Source organism: Ambystoma mexicanum, chromosome 10 (assembly GCF_040938575.1).
Source record: "Ambystoma mexicanum isolate Mex_15411 chromosome 10, UKY_AmexF1_1, whole genome shotgun sequence".
In the NCBI taxonomy this organism is placed as follows: Eukaryota; Metazoa; Chordata; class Amphibia; order Caudata; family Ambystomatidae; genus Ambystoma; species Ambystoma mexicanum.
In genome coordinates, this window is record NC_090932.1 from 1,538,288,195 (window position 1) to 1,538,314,617 (window position 26,423).

General features: G+C 46.8%; 1 protein-coding gene across 1 annotated transcript in view; it reads right to left on the bottom strand.

The window, feature by feature from the left end:
* Positions 1 to 23,171, bottom strand: part of LOC138493350 (phospholipase A2-like) — a 36,350-nt gene extending 13,179 nt beyond the window's left edge. The window contains exon 1 of the mRNA XM_069620406.1: positions 23,017 to 23,171. Coding sequence (XP_069476507.1) covers positions 23,017 to 23,123 — 107 coding nt within the window. The 5' untranslated portion in view covers positions 23,124 to 23,171. The remainder of the gene's footprint in view (positions 1 to 23,016) is intronic.
* Between the last annotated feature and the right edge of the window lie 3,252 nt (positions 23,172 to 26,423).

Sequence of the window (26,423 nt, forward strand, 5' to 3'; positions counted from 1 at the left end):
AATCTATAAAACAGCCATCATTTGCCATAAAGCTAACTCCTACAACACACGCATCAGTAATGCAGCATCAGACTCTAGAGAACTCTTCTCTATCCTTAGAGAATTAGAAAATCCCACACCAACCACAACCACCGCCAACTCCAGTAAAGAAAGGTGCACCATCATACAAGATGCTCTTGCCTCCAAAATTGTCATGCTACAAAACAAAATAACCACCAAAAGACTGTTATTAGAAGATAAAAATGCCTCAACCCCTAACCCCCTTCCCACCCCCAACGATAACCCTAACTCCCTATTCCACTTCGGCCCAGTCACCCAAGAACTAGTGTTTGACACTGGCCCTCATTACGACCCTGGCGGAAAGTGACTGACCGGACCGCCACAGCGTAAATAGCGTTTCCGCCATTGCACGAAGGAGCAAAGTGCGGCCCATTCCGACCCATCGGGCACGAGCACCACGGCATGGCGGAAGTGCAAAGTCCGCGATGGCGGAAATGACCCCAAAACGGCCCACACCGCCGCCGTACGGCGCCCTAGGTGCAATACCACCACCCATCACAGCGGACACCGCAGTGTGCGCCTACCGGAAAGTACGGTGACCGGAAATATACGGAAACGGAAGTTAAAACATGGGCCCGGAACGGGAAACATCCCGCCGTACACCTATAAAACCACTAAAACCACACAACCACTAAAATCACTACCCTGAGACACACCCCAACCCGTCATCCACCCTAGCGAAACCAAGAAAAATGGGAAAAGTAGCGAAGAAAGCGTGCGACCGCAAGCGGCAGGTCCACTTCTCCCGTGAGGAACTCACCGTGCTAACAGAGACCCTCCAGGAGAATGCTGCCGTCGTCTTCTGCACGCAAATGACCAGGACGGCACTTGCAAACAAGAAGGCCATATGGGCTCTGGTGGCACAGCGGGTAAGTGCGGTGGGGACCGCACCCCGCACCCCACAGCAATGCCGTAAGCGATGGGACGACCTGCGGATACGCGTCCGCAGCATACTCTCTGCCAACCGCAACATTGCCACAGCCACCGGGGGAGGTCCTGAATCACCCATCAAGTTGACCCCCTGGGAAGAAATCTTTGCCTCCACCATCGGAATGGAGAGCATAGAGGGAGTCGGAGGGATGGAGAAAGGAGTGCAGACATCCGAAGATTCAGGTAGGTGGCCCAAATAAAACAATGCCAAATCCACAAAGTCCATCCATGTGAAGTACCATGCGTCCACATAGTGCAACAGAAACACATGTCCAGGAGAACGTCCACACACATCGGCCTGATAGCGCACGTTAAAACCCACAATAAATACATAAATAATTAAAAACCCCTAAAACACGCACTACACGTGCAGCAGGCACACCCTAACTGCAGGCTGCCAAACAACTGCACCCTCACTCCACACACAAATGAAAGCACCTCCAAGGCCCCGACCCAAATCACCCTCAGGTACCACCCCAATGCATGTGATACAATGCCATTCCAATTCCCACAGACCCATCAATAACCCTCGCCCTCCTTTACTCCACCACAGGGTCCGATCCAAACGACGAGCTTCAGGACACCCCTACCAGCACACCTGCAAAGAGGGCCAAGACCAACGGCCAAAGACCCTCCACCTCAGCTGCACGCATCAAGACACGGCAGCAGCACAAATCAGGTGGCAGCACAGAGGAGGGAACATCAACAGGCACCCCAGCAGCCAGCATGCCCACAACACCACCACCACAGGTCCCCCCAACGGATGCCACAGAAGGCACTGCCTCCGGTGGCAGCAGCACCATAGGTGACACCCCATTGATGGCAGCATGCTCCGACACAGAAGACGGGGATGTCGAAGTCAGATCCATCCATGACCTGTCCCAATCCCCCTGTCTGTCCCATCCCGTACAACATGAGGATACCACGCAGGGGCACCCACAAGACGACGACTGGCCATCCCCCACAAGCCCTGTGGCAAGGCAACATGAGGACAACAGCCCCTCTGTGACACCCCCGCAAATGGCCATGGCCCAGCAGAGGCAACAGTCCCTCGACCAGTTAATCGTGCAACAGCAGCAACTGGCCACGCTCCTCAAGGACCATGCTGATGAATGTGGGGGCACTAAGGCAGACATAGAAACATCAACTGAGACACTTAGGGCAGAAATGGAGAGAGGTACAGAGACACTAAGGGCACAAATGGAGAGAAGCACCGAGAGCCTGAGGGGGGAACTGCATGCGACGTCCAAGGACGTATGTGCCGAACTTGCCGCAGTGCGCCGTGTGCTCACTGAGCTCTCGCAAACCCTTAGGGACATGCATGGACGTGAGCAGGCAGAGACATCATCCGTTGCAAGTTCCGTCCAGGGCAGCCCCCAACGTAGATCTGGGAGGAACCTGCGCTCCACAGGCAGGGGTGCCCCTGATACCCGCAGAGGGGGCTTGCAATAGCGACTGCCCACTGACAATGAGCATCTTTGGACACTGGTGTTCGGGGGGGAGGTAGGAGGGTGGAGGGGGTGTGTTGGGCTCACTTGGGTGGCGGGTCGATAGGGTGTACAACATGATATCACATATGCCATAAAAAGTGCACGATCAACCAATGAGATGTGTGGACATTGATCTTTGTGTACTAGGCCATCATAGGCGTACAGTCCATATTGTGCATGTCCCAGACACACACAGTGCCACGAGTCCCGTGTCCATGTATCAGCCACCAGGCGTGAGTGCTAGAAGCATACATCAATGAGATGCTGACGAATGTCACGGCCCTCCGGTGCCTCGCAGACTCCTTGAGGTGCTGCCACATCCCCACCCTCATCATGACCATCATCAGGTGCTTGCAGTTCTGCGTCAGGGGGCATGGGCACATTTCTACGTACGCACATGTTGTGGAGCATGACACATGCCATCACCATCTTTGCAACCTTCTCATGGCGGTACAGGAGTGCCCCGCCAGACCTGCTGAGGCAGCGGAAACGACCCTTCAGTAGGCCGAATGCCTGTTCAATGACTACACGGGTACGTGAGTGGGCATGGTTGTAGTCCTCCTCATGCTGGTCCCGTGGGTTCCGGACTGGTGTGAGGAGCCATCTCTTCAGTGGATATCCGCGATCACCTGTATGTGGACGAGAAACGTATGATGTGGAATGCCATTGCTACGTACGCACACCCCCCCCCCTTCCTGCCAGGTCATTGCCGAATCACATACCCCACATTATCATGCATGTAATGAGACTCACCGAGTAGCCAGGATCTGTTCCCTGCATGTCGCTCCATGTAGCGTGGTATTGTAGAGTTCCTCAAGACCATAGAATCATGGGTTGATCCAGGGAATCGGGCACAACAATGTGTAATGATCCTGTTGGAGTCACACACCATTTGTACATTCAGAGAATGAAATTGTTTTCGGTTGCGGTACTGGGCCTCCATGGCATGTGGGACGACCAATTCCACATGGGTGCAGTCGATGGCACCAATGCAACCCGGTATGCCGGCAAGTGCATGGAATCCCACTTTTGTGTTGGTAATTTCCTGCTCCGAGCGTGGTAGGGAGATGTAGTCGTCTGCGTGCTGCAGGAGGGCATCGAGCACTTGCAATAGTGTCCGTGAGAACAGTGGCTGAGAAATGCCATGCAACTGTCCAACTGTGTGCTGGTAGGGGCCTGTGGCCAGGAAGTGGAGTACAGACACCACCTTCAGTAGGGGTGGGATGGCGGTTGGGCTATCTATCATGCTGACAAGGTCAGCCTGTGTCATGTCCACAATGGCGGCTATGGTGTCCCGGTCCAGACGGTAGAGGGTGTGGATCTGCTCATCAGTGAGGTTGAACGGATGTGCTCGGAGGCGTGGGATTGCGGGCCGCCTGCGTGGTGGTAGTGGCTGTGCTGGCGGCCCTTGCTGGCCCTGCCTTGGCCTCCTCCTCCTCCTGCGTCTCCTCCGTGCGGCCGGTTGTAGTTGGTGTTCGTCTTCTTCTTGGAGTTGGAGTACTTGCAGTGCTATCAGGTCCCCCAGGGCCAACATCGCGAGTCCTGCCGGTAGCATTTCGGTGTGGTTGTGGGAGGAGACTGGCTGTGCAATTTATGTGTTTTCAGGCTGAATGGCCTCCACCTGTGGTGATTCATTCCACCTGTGCAAACTGCTCTCCCCTTTGGCCGAGCACGTCCCGCACACAACGCTGCAATTCGTGGAATGGCATCTTGCTATTGCAATCATGTATTTGTACCCGATGGCCGTGTAACATTGGTTGATATGTTCATTCTGCTGTGGTCCCATTGTTTCACATACTATCTGTGCAGTCGCGAACAGAGTTGTGAAGGGTCAGTGGAACGTAGTACTCGAGTAACGGTGGGCCCTCATTCATCACTGTACCGAGTTGCAACGACGGGCGGGGCGTCCCATTCGTGGGTGAAGGCAGTTGCCATTTTCACACACAGCCGCACTCGATGGATTAATTAGTGTTTTCAAACGGCCACAGATGCCTCTTCGACGTGATGTTGCAAATGAGGAATTCGAAGGGCGGCGCTTTCGGTTTTCAGCTAGCGGCGAGGAGATGCCCACAGGTCTGACTGCAAATATAACGTTCTATTGTTCAATGTCCTTGAGACAGGGGCCATGGCGAGAATGCAATGATTGATATGAATGGTTTGGGATGCGCAATAGCGACGTGGGCGATGAGGCCGGACGTTCCCAAATACATGTTACTTCACTACACTGGAATTACGGGCTGGGGCACTGTGGATTTTGCAGGCTGCATAACGCACAGACTCAATGGATATTTCTAATGTTATGTGAGTAAATATTCAGGCGTTTTAATCCCGGGATGAGGGAATGATGAATGGATGCATGGGCAGGTGATTTGATACAGAGTTTGCCATGTACAGGGCTTCTTGGGATCTATCCGCCTCCCCTACGCTATGTGATGCAGGGCTGCCATAGTGGGACCATCGTCTATCTGGCCTTGTTGAGCCCTCCCTGTCTCGACGCGCCCTCAGACACTTGTGTCCATGCACGTTACCAATCCCATCAGATGGATTCTGTTTTCACAGGCGCATGCACAGGTACACTCGTTTGTGATGGTGTTTACACCTCGATATAGATAGTTATGAGTCGCAAGTGGTTTTTGGGTGGTGATGGACCTTTGGAGTGGGCTAGCATGCATGTGGCTGTGGATTTAGTGTGATCATTGCAGTGAGTTGTTGGAATGTAGTACTGATGGCCATTCTGTTCTTTTTCTTTTCTTTTGGTTGACAGGTATCTCCTCCCCTTTTGCCACTGCCATCTGTATGCCACTCCTGCAGATGGGTTTTACTCCCGACACCTGCTGCTTCGTGTTAATCAGTGGAGCAGCATTACGATCTTATGGGACGATCGCCAATGGGCCACATGCCCTTACGCAGTACTGGTGGCTCGGAGCAACATTTCGGCCTTTCAGCTGGACTAGTGCCTCCCCATTGGGACGGCCCTGCGGTTCTGTGCGCTTCCATGTTGCCTTTTCGTACGTGAATGTGGCTCTGTGTACCATGAGGGAACAGGGCGTCACACAAGTAGTGGCTGGTCATTTCTTGCGGATGCAGCCCAAATGGTGAAATGTGTTTTGGAGTTCATGGCCTGATGGCTGTATGGGCTTGGTGATTTTGATGTGCATTAAATTTCTATTCTGATTTGGCCCGTGTAGCGTTCTTCTTTGCAAGTGATGTGGCATATGCCTATTTGGGGGGCGATGTATTGTGAGGAGATCTGCACTGGGTTCCAGCTTCGGAGTTTAGTTGCGTGGTACTGTACTGGGCGCGTTTGCCTACGAAGCCCGTGAGGTCAGGGATGGGGGCTGCCAATATGACAGTTTGAATGTTGTCATGCTCAGGGGCGGGGGATTGGGTTTTGTGTAACAGATGCCGGTCAGCCAGGTGGACTGGTGGAATGATGTGATTTTCGGAATATTGCTGGTCACAGGTGCCTGTGTTTGCGTGCGTTTCTTGGTGGGGGACTGTGGTCATGTCCATTGGGATGGCTTCTGTATTCGTGCCATCTGTGCCCTGCAGCTCCCATTGGCCCCTGTTGTGTTTCTTTTGTTCGTTGGCATGCATGGGTGACTTGTACATTTCACTGGTTGCATTGTGACTTCATTGCACCTACGGGGAGTTGTACTTTGTGGGCAGGGAGCGGTGTACGGGCACTCAGTGGGGCCGTTTACGGTTGATTCGCGATGCCGTACTTCTCACCATGGCGGAATGGTGCATTCCGCCATGCTTGATGGCGTTAGGTACATGTCCGCTAGGGTCGGAATTGGCGTACCCTTGCGCCATGGTGGTGTTTACGGTTTGGCATGGCGCGCGCGCGCGTGCTTGGTGCAGTTAGCGTTGGCGTTCACTACGGTGTCGCTAATGGCATCGTACTTTGCGGTGACGGGTCATAGTCGCACCGAGCGCTATTCGATGGCGGTATTGCATTTCCGCCATCGTTTTCCGAATTCCGCCAGGGTCGTAATGAGGGCCACTGTCTCGAAGTTAAAAGCCTCTAATTGCAAATGGGACAGAGTCCCAGCTAAACTAGTCAAAGCATGTGCATCCACCCATACCTCTACTATCACCAATTTTGTCAATTCCTCTTTCAACACCAACACAGTCCCAGCCAGCATTAAAGAAGCCTGGGTGACTCCACTTCTAAAAATAACAACTCTGGACCCCACAATGATGCCCAACTATCGGCCAATAACCACGGTCCCATTTCTACTTAAACTCATCGACAAAATAGCATACACTGAAATCCAAGCACACTTGGAACAGCACCAGCTCCTCGGAACTAGACAATCAGGCTTTAGGCCGAATCATTGCACGGAAACAGCCCTCCTGGATCTCAAAATCCAGATGGATGCTATCAGAGATTCTGGGAATCTTTGCACACTCCTTCTGTTAGACCTCTCCGCTGCATTTGACCTCATAGACCATGAAAAACTGTGCACCTCCCTGTCCAAGGATTTCAACTTCTCTAAAGATGCCACTCTGTGGGTGAAATCCTTTCTAGCCAAACACACTTCAGAGTCTCCATAGGCAAAGAATCTGCTGATCCCATACCAGTCCCCATCGGAGTACCCCAAGGATCATGCCTCTCTCCTACACTATATAATGCTTACACAAAGCTCCTCTTCTCAGCATTAGACAATATAGGTATCATCTACATCAATTTTGCGGATGACACCCAGATCCTCATACTCATTTCAGGTAACTATGACCAGGATACTGTGACCATCAATAAAATATATGCCATTATCCAAAATTGGATGGCACTGAATAGTCTCTGTCTCAACGATGAGAAGACAGAAGTTCTTATTGTGGGATCTTCATCTAAAATAGCTGCCCTCCACCCAAACTACTCCCCCATCAATATCGACAGTACTCTGATCCCAGTACTGAAGCAAGTGAAAACATTAGGTGTATATCTAGACACCAATCTCACTATGACTAAACATATCAACATGCTCTCATCATCCACTGCCTATACATCCAAACTTATCGGTCTAAGTTGACAATTTCTGACCCCCACCAATTGCCTCACCCTGGCCAGGTCCCTGGTATTATCTAAGTTGGATTACTGCATTGTGTTATTGTTAGGGACCTCCAACTCCAACCTCACTAAAGTGCAACACTTGCAAAAATAAAGTTTTAAGGGCAGCACTAGGGATAAAAAAAGTCTGATCACATCTCTAAGACAAGGAAGGATGCCCACTGGCTACCCATCAAAGCTAGAATTATCTTTACTATGCATCACGCATAAATGTCTTGCCAAGAAAGTCCCAATCTACCTCAAAAACACCCTACAGAAAAAAGAATCCACTAGACCACTGAGATCCAATGACAATCTACTATTAGTATCCCCTTGTTACAAAACTACCAGGGCGGGGCCAGTAGCTTCCTTGTTCCAGCTCCTAAACACTGGAACAACCTCCCCCTCAATATGGAAAAAGAGTCCTCTTTCCCTAGCTTCAAGAAACGGCTAAAAACCTGGTTATTTAATCAATATTAGCATGCTATTCTTTGCTAGCATAAGCTCTAAAGTTGTAAAGTTGTAAATTATGTTCATGAATGTTTTGCATGATATTCTGTCTGTTATTAATTTCTGTACACTGTAACAATGTATGCCCAATGCCTAAGCTGTCTGTGACCACCCTGTGATACCCCAGGGTCTGGGTGTGTAACAAATAAATAAAATAAATAAGTAAAAAATAAAATATAGTACAGCCACACAAATTCCTCTCTTATCCTTTAAACCACACGTGTAAAATAACTATCCAGTGAATTCCGAGTGCCATTTTCCTCAATTTCAAGGGTTTTCAATTCGATTTTGGCCTCCCATTCAGGGGTGGTAGGTTGGATTTCTAATCTGATTTTTGCCTCTTACATTTGACTCCTTGCTACACTCCGCCCACACAAAACTTGGTTAACAGGGGTTTGGGGGAGTGTTGCAGGGGGAATGCATCCTCTAAACTTTAGAAGGACTGTTTTTTTTTAAATAGAGGACAGGACCGTGCCCCTCTCACAAAACTGAAATTTACGAAAAGGTCCTGTCACCTCTCAAGAGACCCCCCTTCAAAATGAGACAGTTTGTCAAAACACCACCATGAGGGCTGTACCACCAAGTCAAAAACCAAAGTACAGTAATATACCCATCATTTTAGACAAAATATATATATTTTATTTTATTACACCAAAATACATAATTCCCTAAAATGCATATTACCACAAATAAATATGCAATCTTTTTTTTAAACAAATTATTTAAAAAAAAAGAGAAACATAGAAAAAGTAAAAGAAGGAAAAAATAAATGTTTAAACCTCAGTCTTAAATTCAATTACCAACTGTAAAAACAATATCAAATAACTGATTGTAATAAATTGACATTGGAAAATAAAATAATTTGGTAAAAACACATTAAGAAACCACTGTACAAATCAAATGATGCAACTTACATTACTAGCAAAGAATCACAAATTTAATATTCTGATGTCTAGTACTGGATCCTATATTTATTTCTTAGGATTCCTTAGTATCTCTAAATGACTTCAAGCTTTGAATGCTCTATTCTCCCTGTGCCGACAGTCACACAGTATCATTGGCCCAACATGTTTCATTCCCAAAATCTGTAAATCATTTGTAGGGAAATTCTTCAGGGGACTTCTTCAATGCTCGAATGGTGTATCATTAACCAGACTTGTCTAGTGTATGTTTTGTAAAAAAAATGGTTAGACCGATGTTGCAGACCTCATTGGGTTACTTCCCAAAAGGGGAGAAAACAACACAAAAAATGAGTTGTATTGTTCTAAGAACAGTTTCTGAACAATCATCTCACCCTGAGTATTTATTTCTCTAGGTGAGGCTTACAGCACTGCAATCTTTATTTATGGCAAGTGTAATAGAAGGCACTTCTTTTTAGTAGAACGCTTATTCCCTAGGGGGTGAAAGAAAGTAGCACATTTTCAGTGTCTAGCTCGAACAAAACACTTACTTTTTTTTAAAAAAAGGTTTAATATTTATTATTTATTCCATCCAGCTACACACGTTCTTTCCAAAGACAAAACAGTTTCAAGACGGGTGATGTTTTAATACCACGGACTGAAACTAGACACTTTCTAAATTGTCAGTTGTAATACTGAAAGAGAGGAGATCGCCTCTAGTAATATGTGTTAACTGATATCCATACTTTTATGGGTCTCATGCACGATAATCTCTTCTGTGAAAACTCATCACACATGTGGCTAAATGCAACACCTGGTGGCTGTGTTCTTATTCAATTCCTGCATGATGCATCTAATCTATAAGACTCGATACATATGTAGCAACTGAACCTGAGCTACTGCATACTGTATTCAATACAACAGGATTCTTACCATTCTGTGTGTAGGAATCGGTTTGTCCATGAATCTATGGAAGCATGTTATCACTACCGTGACTTCTGCATGCCCAAAGAAGTGTTAAACATTTTCTTTCCGTTCTGTCGTCAGAATAACATTGAAGCTCTTCTCGGTTTATGCACGGAAACACAAATACCAAAAACACAGGTCTAAGCTGTTTTTTTCTTTTTATAATCTAGAATGATGTTTCATGTAGTCACTCTTGATCTACACGAAAGTAGGCTTTGTTGTTTAAGTCCTTAAAGGACTATCTTTTTAAACATTAAGTGATGAACGACTTCTTCTTACGAGTGTTGCGTAAGGCTTGGCTTGCTCGCGTTATACTATCGATCTAACGGACTCTTCTATGCACCCACGGGCTTGTCGTCTCGCGATTACTTACAGCTCTGTCGGGAAACACCCTTATCAGGCTGCTAACGTTCTCCGTGCCTTGCTGTGTCCGCGGTCGATTCTTCTTTGTCACCTTCCAAGTGCGGATAGCGTTGTGTTCACCGCGGCATACAGGAAGTTTAAAACTACTAGCTGCCATTTGCAAAACCACTAGCTGCGCGCTCAAGTCTGCAACGTGGTTAATTCGCTCTGCCATACTAGATATGGTAAGTATCCTAAAACTGGAGCAAAATTACCTCAATCTCTATTTTTGGGGTATTGTGCACTTTGTTCTAACACGATCATCTCAAAAGTTGAAACTAATGCTCAATGGCAAAATTTAAGCTTAGATTGTATTTTTCCTTGAATTATTCAGCTTTTGCAGTATTAGTGATCTCGCCGAACCATTGGCGGATTGCCGGTGTTCTAATCTATATCGGCAAAAGTGAGGACCCTGAGCCTTCAGACTGGGATTGCATAAGTGATAACATTTAAAAAATCATTATTATGCCTCAATTAATGGCATGGCTTCAATGTAGATGTCTCTGTATGATTCGCCATTCATGGTGTTCTTATAAAAGATGTGAAACGTGACCGTTCCTCATTACAAAGATTTCCAATCAATTGATTCGTTCAAGCCTATCTCGACCGAGTTACAAAGATAAATTAATCTTTGTTCTTAGTTGAATAATTTCTTCTTATTGGCTGTCGTATCTTCCATTGTATTTAACTGAATGAGTACGCTCCACGTAAGTGACTCTGGTGTGTGGTTCATTGCCAAAAAATGATCTACCATTGGGGCAGTTATATTGTGATTCCTTATACAACTCTTGTGCTCTGTAATTCGTTGCTTAACTTTTCTTTCTGTCATGCCGATATATATTTTACGGTAAGGACACCAGATAACGTAGATTGCAAATTTTTGAATTACAATTAGTAAATTGACGTTGTTGCCACGGTTTCTTAAGTGCCAAGTCCACTTCTCTGGTGCTTTTGGTACTGGAGCAACAGCTACATTTGCCACAGGGTGTATGGCCTACGGGCTTACTCATCCCCCAGGACTCTGTAAGTGTCTTTTGAGATTGTTTTAAAGAGATGTCATTCCTGGTCACCAAGTCTTTAATATTAGGATCTCTTTTAAACGCACATAGCGGGCGTTCTAGGGGGCATTTGCCTCCACTTAGTATGTGCCAATTGCGTTTTATAATGGAATTCACTTTATTGGAAAGCGAATTGAAGGTGCTCACAAACACAATCTGATCTTTGGTCTTCGATTTGGCTCTATATTCTAAAAGAGCTTCTCTATTATTGTTCCTTGCTCGCTTCCAAGCTGTCTTTACAATTTTTTTCGGATAGCGTCGAGCATTTAGTTTAGAACCCAGACCCGCGGCTTCTTAAAGTAGGCGTCAGCACATTTTGATAAAGGTTCTAACAGCAAACCTAAACCGGACACGATAGGGCGCCCTGGTGGGTTGGATAATGACTTGTGAATTTTTGGTAAGATGTAAAACTTCGGTATGACTGTTTTTTTTTTAAGTAGAAATTCTTGTTCTTGTTTGCATATCCAACCTCTTTTGAACGCTTTTCTTATATTTTCCTCTATAATCGATTTTAATCGTGGGTTTGGATCTTCTTTTTATTTTCTTGTAAAAAGTCTGATCTTCTAGTTGTCTTTCACATTCCTAGATATAGGAGTCGCAATCTAGTAACACTATTGCTCCACCTTTATCTGCTTTTCGCACTACTATTTGTTTGTTGTCCTTCAATTGTTGTATGGCTTGGCGTTCAACTCGTGTAAGGTTTTGAAACTGGTGGGTGGTGGTATTGTTCTTTTCCAACAATTTCAATTCTGTCAAGACTCTTTCCTCAAACACTAGCGCTTCAGGTGTTAAACTTGTTGTGGGTGGACAAAAACTGGAAGGGTTCTTTAAACCGCTATTGTTCTTTTCTTTATCATAAGATTTATTTTAGAAGAACTGCTTAAGATGTGTTTTGCAGCGGGAATGCATAACAGTTGTGCCATTTAAAAGTATTACCCAAAAGTAATCTTGCTTTCATTCATATTTGCATTGCTGTGTCTGATGTTAGAAAGTTAAATTAAGTGTATCCTATCATTTTGCTGTGTAATTATCATCCCACTAGTGATTGCTGCCCTATATTGAATGAATCTGTTTGATTTTTATTCAAATTTAAAAATAAATAAATATTTCATTATTGCACACCTGCCTGGTTCATGGTCCATTGTGACATGGGGTGTACGTCAAGGGGGGTGGAGGGTGAGACGGTTTGGCTGCCTTCTCAAAGCAGAATCTGAATGTAATAAACTTGAAAGCGTTTTTATTGTGTGCCACATCCCTGGACAGTAGAAAGAATCCTGGTCGGGATTGTGCCATGTCTTTAAATCCATGACAGGTCTCCCCCCCTGTATTTTAGAGGCTGTGTGCAAAATGAGAAACATTGACTGTCCTTCCTTGGGCAGCATCAGTGGTATTGATTCTTGGAGTTTACACACATTTTAACATTTTCAAAACACTATTGGAAGAAAATATCCTCCCTTGGTTTTTTGTGCGTGTTGATTTTATGAAAAGCAAATGCCATGTGTACTGTTCAATTTGGGTGGTTATGCAAAGCCAATTTAATGAAATGTGCATATTTCACCTTGATATGCATGCTAATTTCTGGTGATGTCACATCCCAATGTGTCTATTGAGTCCCCCACACTTTTTTTGATTAAATGATCAAATGATTTGCCCAAGATCACACATTTATTTATTTATTTATTTATTTATTTTACATTTATAAAGCGCGCATGCAGCCCGGGGGCATCGAGGCGCTGTTACAGACAGGGCGACTTAGTAGCATGAATGTTACAGAGCGTGATTGCATATTGAGAAAGTACAGAGTTCAAGGTTCAGACAAACAAAACAAGGTTTTGAGTGCTTTACGAAAAGCAAGGTGTGGCTTTGGTTAAGCCAGGGTGTGAGCCCAGTCTGCAGTTGAGGCCCTTTTATCATATGCCTTCCAACCAATACCCCTCCATGTTTTAAATAGCCATTTGTCTGGATTGGCTCGTGTTTGACCATTAGTACTAGCGACCCCCTCACCGCCCAGGCTCAGCACTGGTTCACCCCTACCCATGAATTCCATGTCTCTCCTGACTCCCCTAGCTCTAGTTTCACTCCAGGCAAATGGTCACCCTTGACACGAATGTGACAGTTTGGAGTTAGTGATCCCTGAGAGCTTTGGCAATAAACAGGCTCTCTAGAAGACCCCAGACAGAAAATAAAGGAAATTATGCGAAGAGGAGTATGGGCTTTCTTTTTTTGTTGGTTGGGCGCCCCTTTATCAAACACATTTACAAGATTATTTAATTTAAGTTTTTTAAATAAAATTCCAAATTGTAGTAGATCCAAATTTAAGCACCATTCTCAAATATTCTATTTGGGTGGATAATAATTTGAACTTCAATGCTGTAAATCTATCAGGGCGAAAACTGGTTATTTATATCGTACTTCGTGCTGAACTACAGCCAGGTATCGAACCCATGTCGTTCTGGCATTGGCTTGTTTTGCAAGCCAAGCCTGTTGCCCCTGAGATATCCTCGGAGACTTCAGAGAAAGGACCCAAAATGTTACAAGTAGAGCCAGATGACAAGCTCTATAAAGCTGGGACTGGCTCAGGCTGTACTCGGCACTAATAACGCTCTGGCAAGTTGTGGTGGGGGGATATGTTCAAAGACCATCAGTAACCCTAGAGACATTCCATGCTAGTGGGTTCCGTCCCACTGGCACCAGTAGGGCGTGCTCGCCTGCAAGCGACAGATGTATACTGCGTCTAACAGAGACGGGTGCGAGGAAGATGGAATGAAAAGAGAGTGAGAGAAAGAGACAGGCCAGAACAGAATAAAGTACAACGAGCCTCATTACAAGTTCAGTGTTGCCGTAAAAAACTGGCAGTAGTTATTTTGCAGCCACTTTTTTTTTACGGATAAACTTTGCTTTTACTGCACCGCTGAATTACGTGTTTGACCTTACGGGAATGGGGATTTACAGAATGCCGGCTCTGGAATTACCGGATCACTGGGGCTGTAATGCCCTGGTAATTCCAGCAAATCCACCGGCAAATCCCTATGGGGGCGGCAGCATCCTGCCGGTTTTACCAGCACGGCTACCGCCGGACTCTTAACTGTTACTTACACTCAGATGTGGTTATTTGAGAAAACATGAGCATAAAGAGTGTGCATGAGTGCCGAATGTGTGATTATTTCATTTGGAAAGTCTGAAGAACTCTCTGAAAATGAGAATTTCTTGGTGATTTCTTTGACACTTTGTTTTTTTTCTCTAAATGGAGTCTCCATCCACTTCACTTCCAGCACCTTCTTCTCATTTATCCAATTTAAGTGTTTTTTTTAAAGGAACTTTGATGACCTTTCTCTTTGATGATCTTTGTAGGACAAGAATGGAATGTCATCATAGTAGGTTTATCAGATTTGAATGCATCTGTTTTTTTCTTTCTTCGGTTTTCTGTCTGAACTGCAGTCAATATATTTGAGGTAAGTGCTACAAGAGTGCCTGCGTTAGCAGGTTCTGGGGAAAGGGCCAGCCTTAGGACAGGGCTGACCGGGCGACCCCCCGGCCACCATTAGCCACCCAGCATGCCAGCTCGGGGGAGTCTTTCAAGCTGGTGTGGTGGGAGAAGGCGCAGCAGGCGCCCTATTGAAATTAAATGCACCCCTCTCTTGTGCTGGCGCTGGGCGTTCACGCATGGGAATGGGGTGCATGTAACAAGAGGGTGTTGAGGCTTTCGCATCCTCACGTAATGCACAGCGGTTACCTCCCCGTGGGAGTGGGCAGAGGTTTTCATTAGAATAGGGCGGTGGTGCATTTGCTCAGCGCCCTATTCCAGTGATTAACTCCCTGCTGTGGCGCGGGAGCAGGGAGTTACAAAAAAATTTCACCCTCCCCCAGCATTGACCAGAGGCGTTCAGGGCCCACATTTTTGTTTCACTGCTCAGGACGGTGCCACCGCTAAGGCCAGCCCTCTCTGGAGGATTTTGCAACACTCAGGAATAGGTGACATGGAAGCTTGGACTCTGGGTTATAGCTCTCCCAGGCCTGGTCTAAGCTGCGCCACCGAGGACGGGGCTCTCAAAGTAAAGGTTCACGAGTAAAGGATTGGAAGGGCTGAGAGGCAACAACTAACAAAATGGTCAAAGTGCCAACTCCATAAAGTCAATTACCGATACAGCGGTGTCCCACTGTGAGACAGGACAGGTGGAAATGGTAGGAGGAATGCTTGATGTGATGACAGTTTCTATCATTATTTCCTTCACTTTTCCAAAACATTGACAGGAAATACCAAGCATTAGCAAAATCAACAGTCTGGGTTTTTGTGCAGGGATGGAATAGGCGTTTACTAGGCCCTGATATAATAATACTACCTGCAGGGCCGGTCTTACAACAGATTGCACCCCAGGTGGGAAGCATCGTTGGCGCCCCCTACCCCGACCTGTGATCTCATGCATGTGTTATGGGCTGAGGAGCGGGAGTGGGGACTATGAGTTAACAAAATGGTCAATTCTGGCATCTGCTGAATTTCATGAACCTCAGAAAACAGCAATAAGAGGGTCAAACCCGAACAGGCCTGGTTATGTTAGTCTGCTTTTGCTCTTCATTTTTAGAAACAATTACCAGTTTGCTGCTGTGACTCAGGTCAGAGAATCAACAATTTCAGATCTACACTAATGTCATTCGTATGACCTCAAACATTTAGCCACTCTTAAAAGGTGATGAACTGGTCTTGAACAGTGTTACTCAAACCTCCAAGAACAAGCACCAGCAACAGACCCACCGATAGCTGTAGAAGCCCGTCTATCTCAGCATTAAAATACATGCATTTATGCAAGATGTATTGCATCAAATATTTCACGGGAAGTTAAATATATTTAGGAGGGACACACGTAAACAATATCACTACTCCATGTGAGTGGTAAAGTCTACTTTAAACATATGCAGAGAGTTAACGTGCATGTACAATTCAACATAGCTCCCGATGTTAACGTTGGAGAGGTGGCTTTCTAAAATTATGACATTCCAATGTGGACTTTACATTGAACCACACTGCAGTGCATTACCGCGGCAGAGAAATCGCAGTTTGAGTATTGGGGTTTGTTTCGCTCATGCTTGTGAACTCTCAAAATTCTTAAATGTTTTTTTCGTGATCACGCATTTTAGCTCCCGACAGCACCATGAAACTGTAAGATCGCAAAGAAAAATGATGTTTACCATCCCAACATAAAAACAAAAAAAACAAAAATTCTTAAAGGGTGGAAGATGACCTTTTCTTGGGACTCGTTAAGTTTACTTTTTGCAAATAACTAGTCGCGTGCTGCTTGAAATATAGACACATTTTATTTCAAGTGACTTGGAGTACTGCAGGTAGCAGGGGAAGCATCTCCAGTGTACCCCAAGCATAGTGCGCTTTGCCCTTCACCCTCACCCCCCAGCCTTGCAGCCCTGCGCTTTTTCACATTCTCCATTATAGTAAAGCACATTGTCCCGAGCTTGGGAGAGAAATGGACTATGCAGAAGGAGCGTCCTCCCCAGGTGTGTTTACCTGCTGGTGTATCAAATGCACAAATGGGTGGCATGAAGAGCCCCACACTCTGAACCATATTTTGCGCACTGGTTGGTCACACGACAGAAAGTGTGAGCAGGTGATTCCCCAACACTTGAACCATTCTTTAGAGACCTGGCTTTGATTAATGTGGCGTTAGCTATTCATGGCCATTTCCCAGCGTTTGTGTTAAAGGAGATCAGAAGCTACACTGTGCAGGGTATTTTAAAGGCCATGAATTGATGTTACAGCATGTCACCCCCAATGGAACAAAGAAAGTGAAGCATGCATCCTGCAAGTCTAGGTATTTGCATTATACGGAAGGCGGACCAACCGTCCACGGAGACGGTTTCTACTGTAGTTGCTGAGTCGCTTTCCCAAGCCAGCTGCTGTGCAGACTTTGCTCAGCTTTTGGTCCAGCGCCTGCATCCATCTTTAACACCATCATTCACAAGGTGCGTTTGTGTAGGTGTTTGTTTATCTCGTTAGACTAGCGTGATTGCTATTCCAAACAAAAGAAACACAACGACAAAGAAGAGTATAAGACAAGTCTGAGCGAACAGTGAAATGTATGAAACTCTTGCACTAAAATAAAGTCAGCAGTGCATGCCCAGGAAAGAGGAAACGATGAACAATATGCTCGGGAGCGGAAACTAAGGGGGCGTAGTAACCCCCAAACCGGCCCAAGCGTGGTACTGGCCCCCAGGCACTCGCCCTCGAAGTGATTTTGGCCCGGCCAATGGACCGACCAATCCAACCCTGCTGGAACGTGCAACTGTCTAAGATCTGCTGACGGTGACACTCTGCCCAGGTCTTCCGAGAACCGGCCTTTTGATCTGAGGAGAGCTCACCACCAGTGCTCGCTTCCTTTTTCATGACTACTTGAGCCTTGACAAAAGTGTCTAGCTTTGTGGCCTCCAAAGGCTGTTCTTGGATGGCCCAGTCATCTCTGCAATACCATTTTAAAATAAATAAAATGCCTCTGCAGCAATACGCCTCACCTGCGAGGATGGGAGCAGGAGGAAAGAAGTGTGCGTGCCTCGGCAGGCTGTGGTTACTGCCAGGTTTCCTGAAACAAGGCCAATCAGCGAGGGCAGGATGCAGCAACTGTTTGTATTTGCTGATTCTGCTGCTGCTTGGCAGTGTGTGCTTGTGATGGGAACAAATTCAGGATTTAGTGACCCACTCGCTCCTCTTTTCTGTAATGGCCGGGGCCGACAACACCATCCAGCCCCAATCGATCCACACTTCAGTGTCAGTGCGTGCCCATAGCCTGGAGGAGGGCACACCGCACGTGCGCCCATGGGCCTGTCTGGCGCCAGCAGCGCCGGCGCCACCCGGGGCTAGGGGAAGGTAATAAAGTAACACATTTTGCTAATTTATTTGCCAATTGCCCTGCCCTGCCTGAGCGCCGAGGCCAGGCCCGTTTCTTGGCCCGGGCGAGGCGGGCAACTGCCCGTGGCGCAATAGCCCCGGAGGGGCAATTGCCTTGGTCTCTGGAGCATCTGGAGGGGATGGAATTCCCCAGTTTGTGGGGCTGCGCATTGACGTGGGGAAAGTTCCGCAGGTCAGGTGCTGGCGCTGCCTCTTCCGACTGTAATGTCACGTAGTATAAAGTACGTGACATTACAGAAGTCAGAGGCTTCCTCTGACCACTTTCATGGCGCTTTGGGTGGGGGGCATAAGCACACCAATAAAAACACTTTAGGTCCCCCTGCAGCTAAGACCAGCCCCTTCCATCACAATGCCGGCAGGAAACTGCTAATGGTGGCCCATTCGTCACTAAATGGTTTCGTGCTGGCATTGAGATGGGAGGGGAGGTGCAGTGGGCTGTGGGGAGTGGGCGTGCCTTGCAGGGACGCACCATGGGCCCCGACACAGTACAAGCGGAGACCCGTTTGGGCCCATGGTGAGTCCCTGCAAGCCCAGAAAATGGCCAAAATAATAGATTAAAGTAGCGCAATTTCTTTCATGTCTCTTCTTTTCCAAACTATATATCAATTACACTTTAAACCACTTCCATGGCACTGGTGATGAGTTACTTCACTATGCGGATAATAGTTTTGACCAGTGTTGCTGAGCAAATATTCTTTTAAGCTATGAACCGGTTTATTTATGCAATGTTTGTCGGGTACATGGAGACGGATAATTTATTTATTTATGCAATGTTTGTCGGATACCTGTAAATAAATAAATAAATATGCAGGTACCCGACAAACATTGCATGAATAAATAAATAATCCTGGTCCATGTATCCTTACAACAGTCAAGTCTTTACTGTATCAAAGCATACACTTGATTCCCATTCAAAGAATGTTAAAGTGATTGTTTATTGGGTTCAGGTGTCTCCTTGTCATTCCCCTTTTGGCTTAGGTTGCCTCCAAACCCCCTTCAGCATCTTGTGTTCTTTGTTGGTTGTATATACTGCATCCTGTGCCATATTCATGGTCTCTTGGTTGGTGTGTCCAGTCCTCATTATCTGCAGCCTAAGTGGGACTGGGGCATAAAATTGTCCTGGGCACCAGTGAAAAAGTGTCCCACTGTTGCAAATGGCAATTCATTCCTTGTGTGACGGACTGTTTGACTTTGGGTAGGAGTTCTTTAACGGTGTAGTTTGAGAATGGCACGCAGAGTGCAGTGGGAGTAGTGCGTGGGGTGCGGTGCGAGTGGTGCGCGGCGGGAGTGGAGCGCGGGGTGCAGTGGGAGTGGCGCATGGGATGGGGAGTGGGGGGGCGCATTCCTAGTGTTTCGCCCTGGGCACCAAATGGACAAGAAACTGCCCTGGCCTAGGCCACAGCCTGCAGCAGTGCCAGTGGTAGAATACAAGTGTAACACGTTCGTTTCCTAACATTATAAAAATGAAAAGGCACATTCATTTTTATAATGTTAGGAAACTAACGTGTTACATGTGTATTCTAGCACTGGCACTGTAGACTGCTGGTGCAGCGCCCCCTACAGGCTGACTGACGTCAGGCAGCCGCCTGGGCTGCCTGATGCAAAGACCAGCCCTGACTACCTGCCCATATGATTGTAATAGTTGACAAATTGAGTGATTACCTCTGCATATGATGTCTGTATCTGGCAAATGCTTATCCAATACCTCACCCCAAAACTGTTGGCCTTGTCATTTCTTGTTTTTGACAGGATTTCAGTGCATAAAAGAGATATAAATGAAGTGTCTGAAGGCAAACTTGGTTAAGACATTGGGCCTCATTACGAGTTTGGAGGTAGCCATGCCATTTTTAGCTGCATGGCAACCCCCAAACTCGGGTCCGGATCCCGAAAAATGGGATTTACCGGGCCATTCTGACATTTGCGGGCCCGGTAAATCCCATTTTCGGGACCCGGTACGTCCCCATTCCCATTTGAGCCCCCAGGGGGCTCAATGGGAATGGGGAGGATGCTAACAACGGACCTGTTAATGACGGGTCCGTTGTTAGCATCCTGGTCTGTTCGCGGGTTTCGGTATGCACCTTTGCCCAGTCCAGACGTGCATACTGCCACCTGCGAGCACACTCGTAATGTGACGGCCTGGCGGTTCATACCGCACCCGCCAGGGTCGTAATGAGGCCCATTGTTATTAGGCCAGTAGCCATTTACAGCTGCAATAAAGCCATTAACTCTCAGCAGACTGCCTAGAAAAAACACCAGCAGGCTCAAGTTTGATTTCATTGCTTGACAAAAGGAGCTTAAATAAATCCCAAGCGGATGCATTTAGGTAGGGGGAAGGCAGTGGGTGGAAATGGCCATCAGGATTAGCATAGCCCTGGGAAGTCAACGGGTGGGTAAATAAACAAACAACACCTACAGGCTGTGTGTCCCTCCGCAGGTCTCATCTACCTCTTTCTTGTACTCCAATGCCATTGTTTCAGCTTCTAGGTGTCGCTAAAGTGCCACCTAAGATCCCAAACTAAAAAGGAGCCAATTAGCGGTCACTGGTTAGAAGTGGGCAGTACACCTGTGACACCTGGAGGTTGCCGTGATAACATCCAAGTTGTTCTGGTGGTGTTGGGGGGACTACAGGCTGCCAAGGCTGGTTACATGGGGTGAGTGTTTGCATCAACCTGCAAAAGTTTATGGCAAACACACTAAAACAATTAGTGCCGACCTATCTCATAGGGGCATTTTTAGGGGGGGGGAAAGAGAGGTGCATGTTTACGGTATATTTTTTTTAATAATTTTGGGGGGTTTGGGCAAAGGGTGAGGAACTTGCTTCCCTCCCACCACCCAAAATGAATGCTGCAAAAAATACGGGGAAACGGCCACGATGAGTTAGCCACCCAGGAGTTGTACCACGGGTGGAATGTGTCCTGTACACGACACCTGTGGGGCTGGTTATAGCTTTGGAAAGAGCACATTTTGAAGGCAAAAGGATTCATGTAGGAATCTAAAGGGGAAACCCAATATATTCATCACAGCCATAAGTAAAATAATACGGAGCATAGCTCGCCTGCGGCTGGTTTATTCACACTGAAAAGCACTATACAGTGGTAGTGATAGAAATATCAACATGCTACATAAAACTTAAAAACTGAAGTCGAGCCATCATATATGTCCCAAACGCTCAGCCTAAGGACCCAGGATCCTAACCCTGAACGCGGAGCTCATGACCTTTCCCAAGTTGACCACAGTGGCTGCCATGTCTATGTGACATGTCTATGTGACATGTCTGTGTGACATGTCTATGTGACATGTCTATGTGTGCTGCAGCTGAACAGTGATGCATGGAGCAGCGAGTCCCTAGAATATGCTACAAGGTCCACATGCTGCATACAGCCAGCATTAAAAACGGCATTGGCCAATTTGACCGATTCTTTTTTTTATTACCGTATGGCCCAGCCCATTGGACCGAATTTAGGTTGTACGAAATTATCAAACAACCAAAAATTCGGTCAAATGGGCCATACAGTTCCGTTATAGCGAACAAGGGGAACAGAGGTGGGGGGGGTCCCCCGCTCCACTTGCTCTCTACAATGGGAACAAGGGTTGCAAGGGTGATTCCCACTTCCAGGATATTGGAAGCAGGGGACTTTAAAAAAAACAACAAAAAGATCTCAAAGAAAACAGAGTAAGGAACCCTGCGGCGTCAGTCCCGACCCGCGTTGCAGGGACTGAACTGATGCCGTAGGGTCAGATGTAAAGCGGACGGTGGAAGGTAAGTAGGGGGGAGGTGGGGATGCACTGGGGAGATGGGCGGGAGGGAGGTGGGGATGTATTGGGGGTGGATTCGTATGATTTTGCCCTCGGGAAAATTGGGTTCGCCGCAAAATTTACTACAGTCAAATCCCCAGCAAACAATTATGCCACTGTCAAATCATACCAATCCTTTAAAACTGCTTCAAAGCCCCCGTACGTTGTACAGATGTTGAGCCACAAGGATATAGGGTGATTTGCCAAGGATCACACAATTTAATAAAGTGGGGAAGATGGGATTAGTCTGGTCTGCACTGGTTTAATCTCCAGAAATGTTATAGTGAACTGTTCGGTAGTAGTAATCTGATTGCCACAACAGATATAGGTGTACATGGGGCGTTAAGGGTATGCAGGTTTGAGACGATGGGGGAAGAGGGTGGGCACAGTGGGGGGAATGAGGGTATGGTGCCACGAAAAAAAAAAAGAAGAAAATGATGATATGGCAACATGCAAATTGCCTCGACCAAAGAGTCCACATTAAGCATTGGAGAGATGAAAGAACATACAACTGGTTCGACTTCTTGAACCTCAAGGTTCCAGGGGTGTACTGGGAACCAAAAGAGGCCATGGAAATAATGTTCAAAGTGGCCCCATATTACACATTTTCAGCAAACCCAACCCTTTTCCTTTGAGGAAATTTGGAAATAAAATAGGTTACCACACAAAAGAGGCCCAGGGTGTAGAGGCCTACTGGGAACTTTCCAGAGTTCACTATAGGCCAGTCCACCCCTGCATGATTCCACCCATGGGACTTTTCCAACAATCTTTCACCTCCTGTCAGAGGTCAGTGCAGAACATATGTGTGTGTGGTGAAGAGAAACAGAAGACAGAGATGAACTAAGAATAGAGACTCTGGCAGGTGGAACAGGGGAGAGGACAGGGCGAGGGACAGCTGGATTAAGTGGATACTGAACCACAGAGCAGAGATGGTTTCACTCACCTGTCCAGGGTGTCCAGTGGGGTCCCGCTGCCTCCCTTGCCACAGTAACAGCCATAGTCGTTGTAGTCCAGCAGAGGGTCACTGGTTGGGATGGCACACTTTATCATGGCCCTGAACTGCCACAGAGCCTTGATGTTCGGGGTGAAAGACTGAGCAGCAGCCACTGCAGGGAAGAAAAAACGCCACGTCAGGTACCCTGCGACCTTCACCTGCGCAAGGAAAGGAACAAAGGGAGGTCTTCTAGTGTAGCCAGCCCTGCCCGGCATAGGGGTGGTGTCACTGATGGGGAGAATTGGGAGGGTGTGCGATCGGTACGGGTATGACAGCGCCAGTCACATCTAAAGACAGTGAGAAAAAGGCAAAGCCCTGGAGGGGTCATTGCCATAAAAGAGTGACTCCAACACGAGACTCAAATGGGACCTCAATGTGAATCCTGTGCCCCTAACCTGAGTAGAGCACTTGCTGATGCGACTGTGACAATGGGCTGAAAGAGAAGAAGTCCCTAATTAGACCTAGCCATGAGCTAAAAGAGTATCTTCCAAATTAGACTTTGGGTTCAGTGGGGATGTGGTTCCACCAAACTAGCAAGGGCCCTTGGTGATGAGATCATGACAATGAGTGGAACGAGAAGAAGTCCCCGGCTAGATTTAGCAATGAGCTGAAAGTGCATCTTGCACATGAGACTTTGATTTGAGTGTTGATACTGTGCCACTACAATGAAAGGGGGCTTCCTGATGAGACCATGACGATGAGCAAGAAGAGAAGGAGGCCCTGATGAGTCATGGCCATGAGCTAAAGAGGACATCTCACATAAAACTAAGACCTCAATGGGGCTACTGTGTCACCAAACTTAAAAGGGCCCTTTGTGATGAGTCCATGAAAATGAGATAAAAGAGAAGGAGGCCCTGGTGAGTCATGGCCATGAGCTAAAAGAGGACATCTCACATAAGACTTTGAGTTGAATGGGGAGTGTGCCACCCAACTAAAAAGGGTCCTTCCTGATGAGACCATGGCAATGAGCTAAATGAGAAGGAGGCCCCGATGAGTCATACCCATGAGCAATGTTCCCTCTAATAATTTTTTTTCTATGTGCGGAACTACTTCGGTGTTGTGCGCACATTATTTTCTATGTGCGCAGCTGACTAATGAGGTAAGCCACTTTGTGAGCATGCATATTTAGTGAACTCCTGTTGCAGACTTCAGTTTGGAAAGGAATGTCTTTTTCCCAGCCACTACAATTCTTTGCAAATCTTAAGACCCTTTTTCCACACACATAGGCTTAAATAAAATCTGTCATATGTGATTATACAGAAAAGTCATCAAACAGTCCAAGACTTCAACATCTGCCAAAGTACCTTGCAAACTTACTTCTATGCATAGAAAAATGTATGTTTTATGCCACTGCAAAATCACTCCTGTCACGTGCATTCCAAAACACAAATATCTCGTGTCATAACTGATGTGGCTGTTAAATTCAGAAAGAATACAACATTTGCCGATGGATTAATGGCAATTAGTACCCGGCGAGAGTCAAGCAGAATGCAACACGCATTCTGATTGGCTCTCGCCGGGTCCTTACCTGGCCGAGAATCCTTCGATTCTCGGCCGGGATTCCAGCCACCTTGTCCTCGGCAGGGGGCGTGGCAGCCCCTCAGCCAATGAGGAGGCTGGAAGCGGGGCCATCCCTGCTCCGAGCCTCCCCGCGGCTGAGAGGCCTGCCTTCGCCCCCCGCCGGGGACTCAGGTAAGGCTTTTTTTTTTAAACTCCCTTTACTCCCTCCTCCCCCCTACTCCCACTTACCTGCTTGTTCCTGCTTCCCCGGCGAAGGACGAGGGAAGCCTCCAGCCGTGTGGAGACTCGGAGCGGGGCCATTCCCGCTCCGCGCCTCCACACGGCTGGAGGCTTCCCTCGTCCCTCGCCGGGGACGCAGGTACGTTTTTTTTTCCTTCCCTCCCAACCCCACTTACCTTCTGCTTCTTTTTTTCTTTCGGGAGCGGACATGCGGGGAACACTTGTGTTCTCAGAGCGTCCGCTCCCGATGGCCGCCATGGAAAGGGAAGATGGACTCCGTTTTCCCTTTCCATGGCGGCCATTTTCTTGGTCGTTTCTTTTTTTTTTTTTTCTGTCCGGAAACGCCACCGCGTTTCGGGACAGAAAAAAATGCTTTTAGTGCCCCGGTCACGCACATAATGCGGGCTGGGGTACTAATAGCAATATAACCCTCGCGGCCCCACGGCATTACCTGAGTCGGTAATGCCCCCGCCGCTCGGGTTATATTGCTTAATTATAAGCAATGTGTCAAAAAACATGCTTATTGGAGTTCAAGTGACACTTTAATGAACTAATTCAACGGCCAGGAGAACATGCTTCTAATAATGTGTAATGATGATAATTGCATCAAAATAATGAACCTCACAATATGATGATCAAAAATTCCTGTGCTTCTGCTTACTATCGACATTAGGTTGTTTTGTGGGTAATGATAACACCAGCTTTACAGCTAAGAGACATATGCATCATCCATGTTTACTCCCTAAACAAATGTGCATAAAATAAACGAGAAACAATGAACATATTGTAGTGCCCTCGCCGGATCAGGGGTTGGGGGGGGAGTGTGTGCGTGTGTGTGTGTGTGTGCGTGCGTGCGTGCGTGCGTGTGCGTGTGTGTGTGTGTGTGTGTGTGTGTGTGTAGGTTCCAGGGATGCCGGTTGGTGGGGAAAGAGATGGAGAGCCAGATGGAGTAGAAGCTTGTTACCTGCTCTCCTTACTCACCTTCCTCCCCTTCCTCCCTGTAACTGGAACAATAACGCAAGCTTACCTTTTGTACATGTCTGGCTCTGGAGTGGTTCCTGCCTACTACTTGAAACTTCCTGCCACCCAAGGTACTACACATATCATTGCTTCAACCCACAAAGCTCCACTGATATTCTTTTTAATTTGTGACCAGAAGGAACTCTAATAATATTAATGCCCGAACTCAACAGAAATTTTAAGGGGAAAGAAAAACATTTTAATACACAGAAAGTATACCTATTGGCAAAGCTAATTACCTTTTTACTCCCTCAAAAATCATTTGACTCCAGGTAGGGAGAACATCTGATTAGAGCCCTTCTTGTACTCCTGACATAGGGAGTGAAATTACAGGGCACATAATAAAGTATAGTTTTGCCCACCTTTGCGCACCACAGCCTAGATCATATTTAAACAAGAGCCTTACTGGAGTTTATTATGGAGGCCTGTTGAAGAAAATCCCATGTATATGCCTTTTAAGTTGATAGCCTCCATTCATCAGAGATACAACTGATTGAGTGCCTTCTTCTGTAACTCTGGATCCCTCTTCTGTAATTCTTTGTTATCAGTTAAATAAGATGCAGGGAGATGCTAGAGACGATACACACAGAACACAT